The following is a 9211-nucleotide window of genomic DNA, read 5'->3' on the forward strand; positions in this document are numbered from 1 at the left end:
AAGGCGTTGAAGTAACCTTTTAATTTGCCAACTTTGAAAAAATTATGTGATTTGCGTGCCTATAAATTGCGGGCCGTTATCGCATACGATTTCCTTTGGTATACCGAATCGACATATGATGTTTTGCCAAATGAAATCTCTGACCTCTTTTTCTCGTACCTGTTTAAAAACTCATGCTTCTACCCACTTAGTAAAGTAATCAGTGAGTACTAGCAAAAATCTTACCTTGCCTTTGGCTTGTGGTAGTGGACACACGATATCCATCCCTCACTTCATAAAAGGCCACGGTGCAATGACCGGATCTAATAATTTAGCAAGTCTATGCATGTTGTTACCGTATCTTTGGCACTTGTCACATTTAGCCACAAAATTTTCCGCGTCTTCTTCCATTTTTGGCCAATAATAACCGGCTCTAATAATGGTTTTTACTAAAGATCTTCCTCCCGCGTGATTTCCACAATGTCCCTCGTGTATTTCTCTCATCACATACTCTGCTTGAGAAGGTCTGAGGCATCATGCTAGGGGACCACTGAACATTTTACGATAAAGATTGTCTTGCTTTAAACAGTACCGATCAGCTTTTTTGCGGAGTGCTTGAGCCTTTTTCTTATCTTCAGGTAAAATTCCATACTGCAAAAAAGTGACAATCTCGTTCCTCCAATCCCAAGTTAAATTATTGAAATTTACCTCATTTTTGTCTTGATCAAGTACTGAATGAAATAAATGAATTACATATGCATTTTCGTCATTTGTCACTTCTACAGCAGATGCAAGATTAACTAGGGCATCTGCCTTGACATTTTTCTCTCTTGGTATTTCCACGACTTTCCAGGTTTGGAATTGCCTAACCAGATCACGTGCCTTTTCCAGGTATTGCTGCATTCTTGCCTCTCTGGTTGTATAAGTCCCCAGCATTAGGTTAACTACGAGCTGTGAATCACTTTTGATTACAACCTGTTCTATGCCAAGCTCTCGTGCCAGTTCTAAACCTGCAATCATAGCTCCATACTCTGCTTCATTGTTAGTAATAGGGTTACATTTTATGGCTTTTCGTATGGTTTCTCCTGTGGGTGGTACCAAAATAATACCTAGACCCGCCCCTTTCACATTCGATGGACCATCAGTAAATAAAGTCCAAGTTCCTGCATTAGACCCATTGAATACCTGTAGTTCTTTTTCTGCTTCTATTTGTATCCCTTGGCTAAAATCTGCCACAAAATCTGCTAACACCTGTGACTTTATTGCAGTTCTAGGTTGATATGTAATGTCATATTCACTTAGCTCTAAAAAAACACTCACCGCTACTCTAAAACAGCAAGATAGATGAGTAGTTTCTCCCCATTTTTTGGTTTCGCAAGTAACAGTGGATTTTACAGGTATACTTTCAAATTTTTAAGCGTTTGTTGACATTACTCAGACCATTCGAACTGATCCTGCTTTTTTAGAGCTGAAAAGAACCTGAAGCATTTTTCTGATGATTTGGAAATAAATCTTCCCAAGGCTGCTATTCTTCCCGTCAGTCTTTGTACTTCTTTTTTACTTGTAAGTGTATTAGGAATTTCCTCAATAGCTTTAATCTACGCGAGATTTACTTTAATGCCCTGGTTAGAAACAAGAAATCCCAAGAACTTACCTGACGAAACTCCAAATGCACATTTCTCGGGGTTTAGCTTCATGTTAAATTTACGGAGAATCTGAAATGTATCAAACAAGTGTTGGATATGATCCCCTACTTGTTGTGACTTGACCAACATATCATCTATATAGACTTCCATGGTTTTCCCTAAATGTTCTTGAAATATTTTGGTCACCAACCTTTGATATGTGGCCCCAACGTTTTTGAGACCAAATGGCATTACTTTGTAACAGTAAGTCCCCCTATCTGTTATAAATGAAGTTTTTTCCTCATCTATGGGATCCATTTTGATTTTATTATTCCTTGAATATACATCTAAAAAACTTAACAATTCATGTCCTACAGTGGCATTAGTTAGTTGATCTATATGCGGTAATGGAAAAGAATCTTTAGGACAAGCTTTGTTTCGGTCAGTATAATTTACACAAAGTCACCACTTACCATTCTTTTTAGGTACTACTACAGTATTAGCTAGCCGATTTGGATATTTTACCTCGTGGATGGACCCAATTTTTTAAAAAAATTGTACCTCATCTTGAATCACCTGATTTTTGAAAGATCCTTGCTTTCTTTTCTTTTGTTTGACAGGTGGATATGATGGATCTTCATTTAACTTGTGAGTCATCACTTCCGGAGGTATTCCTGTCATATCAGAATGGGACCAGGCAAAACAATCCACGTTAGTTTTCAAAAATTCAGTCAACTTACCTTTCATTTCGTGGCTTAGGTTGGCCCCAATGTAGACTTTCCTTTCAGTCCAAGGTGAAAATACTACAACAGCTTCCAATTCCTCAATCGTCGTTTTGATGTTTTCATTTTCCTCTGGTTCTTGGATGGAATCGGGCCTCGAGTCTACATCTGTTCGCCCATGTTCAGTTGAGGCTTGTGTTGCAGCATCCTCAACTGGATTCTATGATTGCTATTTTTCTTCATTGTTTGCGCTTGAATCTGCTATGGAATTGATGCTCCTAGACGTTTGCTGATCACCACGGATTTGTCGTATTCCCCATTGTGAAGGGAATTTAATAACTTGATGCAGGGTAGATGGCATATCATCCATTTTGTGAATCCATGGTCTACCAAGAATCATATTGTAAGCCATGTCCATCTCTACCACCTGAAATTTCGTGTCTTTGACAACTCCTTCTGCGAATGTGGTGTGTATTATCTCCCCTTTTTTTACGACGCTCGAGTTTTCAAAACTAGATAAGGTGTGCGCCTTATGTATCAGCTTATTTTCAGCTTGCATTTTGTTTACCACTCTTAGCAAAATGATATTCACGGAGCTACCTGGATCAATCAAAACTCGTTTCACATTAGGGTCATGTACAAGTAAAGATATTACGAGTGCGTCATTGTGTGGGGTTAGTACGCCATCTATATCTGCATCATCAAATGTAATACTTTCTTCTTCCAAAACATGTCGAACTCGCTTCCCGTGTGTGACTGTAATTTTTGAAACTTTCTTGGCTGTCGTATATGTCACGCCATTAATTTCTTCTCCTACGCTTGTAACATTAACAGTCCTTTTTGGTGAAAGGGGTTTAGGGGGCTCCTGCATGTTCTTCATATACGCTTACTTACCTTTTTCACTAAACAATTCAGTTAGATATCCTTGTTTTAACAAATGGTCAACTTCACCTTGTAGCAATCTACAATCTGCCATTTTGTGACCAACGATCGTTATGAAACTCACACCAAAAATCACGATTTCACCTATTCGGGTTTAATCTCATTTCCTTTGGCCATCGCACCTTATCTCCCATGTTTCTTAATACTTCTACTAACTCTGATGTGCTAACATTGAAATTGTAACCGCCAAACTTTGCCTTCGAGCCTCTATCATTATCTCGCGTCTCTCGCGCATTTCGCTCTTTTCCAAACTTTGATGATGAGCCTGATTCTCTATCTCTCGATCTATGATTGTACCTTGAGTTATCCTGCTTTGAACGCGAGTCTCTTCCTGCTGGTCCCATGTAGGGCTCGTACCTATTTTTATCGGACCTTTTTTCAGTTTCAGCACGTCTTGTACTTACCCTCTCATCTTTTTGAGACTAAGTGATGGTATCTTCTTCTATCCGCAGCTTCGTGCTATATCTATTGTAAACATCATTTCAAGTTGTTGCTGGAAATTCACGTAGACTTTCCTTGAGTCGTCTCGTGGCTTCTGAATTTTTCTTATTTAGATTATTGGCAAAACCCATAACCGCCCAGTTATCAAGTACGTGTGGCAACATCATCCTTTCACGCTAGAATTTGTCTACGAATTCTCTGAGCAGCTCTAAATCTCCTTGCTTTATTTTGAAAATATCCTCCATTCTTTTTTCGACTTTTTGAGCTCCCAAGTGTGCTTTGATAAATGAATCTGCAAGCTCAGCAAAAGAATTTATAGAATTTTCGGGTAAAAGAGGATAACATGTTAATGCTCCCTTAGTGAGTGTTTCACCGAATTTTTTGACCAATACTGATTCAATTTCTTGTTTGGTCAAGTCATGCCCTTTACACTGGTTGTGAATGTAGTTACGTGGTCTCATGGATCAGTTGTTCCATCATATTTCGGAATATCGGGCATCTTGAATTTCTTCGGAATTGGTAGAGGAGCAGTACTTGGCTTCCAAGGTTATTGTAAATATTTGTCCATATCTATTCCCTTGATTACATGCGGTACTCCAGGTATTTACTCTATACTGTCGCTTTACTCTTTGAGCTGTTTCTGCAAAATTAATACTAAATTTTATAAATCAGAATTAACTGAGTTACCTGGTTCTCCATCACGAGACTCGTTGGGAGTTCCACCACTGCCTGAATTAACGAGTCCAGAATGAGGGTTTTCCAAAGTGTTATTATTTGGAGTTGGTGTTGGCGGTACAACCGGCAACTGGATAGTAAAAGCCTGGAGAGCGTTGTTGACCTATTGAGCAATTAATTTTTTAAGAGCTTCATCGATAGCTTGTTCATTTTCAACTCTGTCATTTTCATTTGATTCAGATCTGTTTGGAGTCCCCTCTCGTGATTGTCGCTGAGAATGTTGTGGCGAAGGAGGTGGGGGTCTGTCATCTTGTTCGTTCAGTTGATGTTGTGGATCTTGGAGTGGTAAATTGTGTTGGTTATTGTTGTTGACATTCGACATGATTATTTTTGATGAAAGAATCGATTTGGAAAGCAAATGATTATCAGTTTCCCGGTAACGAAACCAATTTATTTAACCAAAAATAGAGATTTCGGTCAAAGCTTGTTCTTAGAAGAACTCGGGTTACTGATAACCAAACATAATAGGAATAAATGATGTAAATAATAGCTGAATAGCAAGCAAAGTAAATCAGTATATTCCAATAGTATTTCGTGTCCTTACAAATGTTCATTCCTCACCTTTTATAGCTATTTCTAAATAATACGTTTTTCTCCTTTCATAATGGAGTCATTATGGACAATTAATGACATTTAATGTAACATTATAATTGGCAATCGTAACTGTTTCAATACAGATTCCATAACATTTTCCGTAATTAATGCCCATTAATTACCAATAATATGTATCTATACCCTTTTACTATTTAGGTTCATTCTTCCGACACTTCTTCGAAATATCAAGAGGTTCGAGCAAATATTCCTTTTGGCTTTCTTGGATCTTTGGTCGTGCCTGCTAAAGCTCGTGTATCTTCAACTATTCTTCACCAACTGTCATTTTTTTACCGATCCATGTATCATGACATGTCATCATATAATTAATTCAATATGTTAACTTGATTTTTCCCAATAAAGGGTACTTATTGATTGGGAAGTATGAGGTTCAATTATATAGTAAACTGTCAATCTACTCCCTTCTCATACCATAAGCGATATCACTTGAAGTTGAATGCCACATTTTCCCAAAAGCAACGTAACCAATGATGATAATTAAAATACAAACGCTTAGCTAGTGGCGGAGCCACGTGCATCCAAGGGGTGTTAATTGACACCCTTTCGTCGGAAAATTACCCTGTTTAGTTCGGTAATTGTTTTTAAAAATATGTATATATTCTATATAATGACACCCTTTGATTTTTTGGTAAATTTTTTTTAATATTTTGACTCCCTTTAACGAAAATCCTGACTCTGCTATTGTGCTCAGCCGGAAAAAAGAAGAAGTACAAACGCAATACATACATTATGATGTGAAATATGATCTACCGATTGAATTATTTTCTTAGTTAGTCACTAGAATGTTCATTTGAGCCGTTAACTAGAGACTAAAGAGTATTATAAAACGGTCGGTCATAATTGAGCCAAAAAAAGATATTTTTTTCCCTCCAATAATTTCACCTCAATTTAATTAGCTGATACTACAGCAACTTGTCAAAAAGATGGCGCTTCTACTTCTGTCCCTTTAAAATATTAGCTTCGTGATATCACTCTATAAAAGATGTTAATTTAAATGAATTTGTAGCGCGGCAAAGTGATTAAAGCCACATCTATGGAGTGATTTACATTTCCTGCTAACTTTTCTACTCGACTGAAACCATTTTTTAACTTTCCCCGTAACTAACAAGTGCGCGTGTGGACGTAAGAAAGGTAAAATTCCGAAAAAATGTTTTAAAAAATTCAAGCGAAAATGGTATTTGAATATTCGAGTTGTGTTTGAACATCAATATAATTTTGGGTTATTTTTGAATTTTTTATGAGTGATCTGAGTGAAAATTGAAACAATTTTTTTGGAGCTTTTAACATTTTCAAACATTTACAAGTGTTTGACCAAAAGTTATTGAAACCTTTTTGGTTAAATCAATTAGAAAAGATGAAGAGGTAAATCTCAGCTAAATATAATAAACTCTAGATTGAAGGATATAAGGAATGAATAGGTGAATAACGTTTCGCAATATCGTGAAATCGAATGATTAATCGTTAATATGGTAACTTTGGATGTAGGAAGATATTACAATGATTATTCTTAGTCACGAGTCAAGTATCTCCGGAAAAAATCCCCTTCCACAGAGTCTTCTCCTTCTATTTATATGAGACAATCCCCCCTTGAACCCTAAAAGATACAACAAAAAAGAATATTCGAAAGTATATCCTGACGGCCTCAGTCTGCATCTACGTTATTGCCAATGTCGTGCATTCTCTAGCCGATGCCGGTCATCACCTCCCTCAACGACCAAAGGACGTTGTATCGTAAGGATCCCGTCCCTTGTCAGTGGTCGTGGTTGTCCTCCAAATTTGGACCCATACAGTTGATCCCTCCGCTTGTTGAGGTTGCAGCCTGACGCGACCTCGATAAGCGGACATTGCCCACGTCCGTGGAGAAATTTGCCTTATGAATTGTAAACGGTTTGACCAACAACAGAAGGTTACCATGCTTGCGGTATCCTGGGCAATATGTCTTGTTGGGAAATGACATCACGTCCATGTGCGTCATCATTATGGGTATTTTCGAGATAGAGGCTGACGGTTTTTCACTTCAATTTTGATGCCATCTTGCAGCCTTACGCTTCGATTCTGGCGCCACCCAACCCTATAAATAGGTGGAGGGTTTGTTTTTTCAAAAACTCTTGGCCATTTCTTCGTTTGTTATTCTTTAGCAACTCTAGCAATTCTCTGGGCTTTCTCTCCGTTTATCATTCTTGACTTTCTCTGTTCTATTCAACATATTCATTGCCATAGATATGCCTAAATCATATCAATCTCATGAGGGGGTTACTGACGCTGCCCCGTAGTCCGTGGTACCTCCCACCGGCGGTGAGGACATGACGATGAAGGAGGGGGATCGTTTTCCCATCGTGGAAGAGTTACTGCCAAGGCACCCCATGTCTCGAAGTGACTTCCTTAAAGAGCCTCATCCCACTCCTGCTCCGGTGATATCTGAAACGGAGCAGGTCCATATCGATGCCCTTCGTGCTAAGTACAATATCGCCTCTCATATTGAAATGGTTCCTGCGGGAGGGGATTTCGTGGAGGTTCACAAACCGGGGTACTGTGCTTTTTATGAGTATCCCTTTGTGATTGGTTATTCCTTCCCCTTGATTCCGTTGGCAAAAGAATTCTGTCGGTTCTACCAGATTTGCCCGGCGCAGCTTTCCCCGTACACATACAAGATGCTTCTGGTGCTGACGAAATACGTGAAGCTGGCGAGATGCGAAGTTACCATTCACCATCTCCTAAATTTTTTTTCTCCCATCTTTCACAAGGGCACATTGGTGCACTTAAGACATCGTGGGACAAAGGGTTTGGTGGTCGGAACTGACGATTGGGCCAGTCGCAAATTCTGGCACAAGTACTTCTTTATCAGAAATGAACATATTGTATCTAATCCCGCCAAATTTTCGGACCGGTAGAATGAGAATCGTAAGTGTCGCAACTCCTTTGTTCATTCCCCCCTTTTTTGTGTGGCTCAGCATTTATATATGGCTCTTTTTGCAGCTATTGGGCGCCCGCCCCGTCCCATTGCTGGTATAAAGGATTTGGTAGCTCATCTACTGCTTCAGGCAATAGAGACTTGAGACTGGCTAGCTTTCGTCAAACGCTACAGGCTAAAGGTTTCGCCTGGTGGGTGTCTTTCCTCGTGTCGTTACCTGGCCATTTTGTTGTCATCGGCTTGATAGGTCATGGTGCTTCTAGGCATAGGGCCCCCGTTACTGCATTTTTACAGGTCGTTGCTGCTGCAGGAATGCAATTCACTCTGAGTGAGTCCGTCCAAGAGGGTCATGCTCAACCTATACAGGTGGGGGATCCTTCTCGCGATATGGTCGTGAGGGAAGAGACCTTTTCCGTACCGATCCATCACTTTATGGACGAATCCTCTAATGGGGATGAATCATTACTGAGGAAAAAGAGGAGGGTGGAGCTTGGGAAGGATGTGTCCATGGATACTGGTAAGAGTAGGACGGGTGCGTCGCAGACGGCACTTGTTCCCACGTTTATGGCCGACGCCATCGTAGCGGGGAGATCTCCCTAAATGGAAGAGGTTTACCTAGGAGGTGGTTCCGTTCACTTCGTTGAGGATGGCGCATCGTCTAATGTAGGAGGGTGCCTATCGAGGGCGAAAGCTCGGGCTTAGATGTCGACCCGGGAGATGTTCGTGAGTTTTAGAACGTCACACTCACGTGGAGGTCAGAGTGGAGGGTTCTGATCGGCATATAGTTGTCCCTGGGGACTACAACTTGTTATGGAATTGTTATCAAGTGGTGTCTACTTTAGCCCATTTATGTGTTGTCCCTGGGAGTGAGGCGCTTAGAGTGATGAGCGATACGGAGTTGTCTCAGAGCATCTCCGGCATGGCCTTGCGGGTAGATATCTTTCTCTTCGTTTTCGTCATTGGGTTTGCGTTGTTATTTTTGGCCTGTCCTTTTTTTTTAACTTTTTCTTGTTGTGCCAGACCTTTATCATGGAGATCGAGCGCGAGCGCCGGGAAAGGAAGAGGACGGCCATCTATGGAAAGATGTTTTCTCAATATCAAGAATATCGCACCAAGCATCATGCAATGGCCGACATCTACCATCAGGACCCTGACTTCTTCCAACTGTTCCGTGAAGGGCTTAAACAGAGGGAGGATCAATTAGCACACAAGGTCGAGGAGTTGAGGGAGCGAGACGAGGACCT

General features: G+C 40.2%; 2 protein-coding genes across 2 annotated transcripts; both read right to left on the reverse strand.

The window, feature by feature from the left end:
• Positions 1-513: 513 nt before the first annotated feature.
• Positions 514-1922, reverse strand: LOC138888475 (uncharacterized). The gene is made up of 2 exons (XM_070170342.1): positions 1634-1922; positions 514-1283 (listed from the first exon to the last, which is right to left on the reverse strand). The coding sequence occupies exons 1-2, from the start codon at positions 1920-1922 to the stop codon at positions 514-516; spliced, it is 1059 nt and encodes a 352-aa protein (XP_070026443.1).
• Positions 1923-2555: 633 nt separating this feature from the next.
• LOC138888476 (uncharacterized) lies at positions 2556-3206 on the reverse strand. The gene has a single exon (XM_070170343.1). It carries the CDS (start codon positions 3204-3206, stop codon positions 2556-2558), a length of 651 nt encoding a protein of 216 aa, XP_070026444.1.
• Positions 3207-9211: the final 6005 nt, after the last annotated feature.

This window comes from Nicotiana sylvestris, chromosome 3 (genome assembly GCF_000393655.2).
Source record: "Nicotiana sylvestris chromosome 3, ASM39365v2, whole genome shotgun sequence".
In the NCBI taxonomy this organism is placed as follows: Eukaryota; Viridiplantae; Streptophyta; class Magnoliopsida; order Solanales; family Solanaceae; genus Nicotiana; species Nicotiana sylvestris.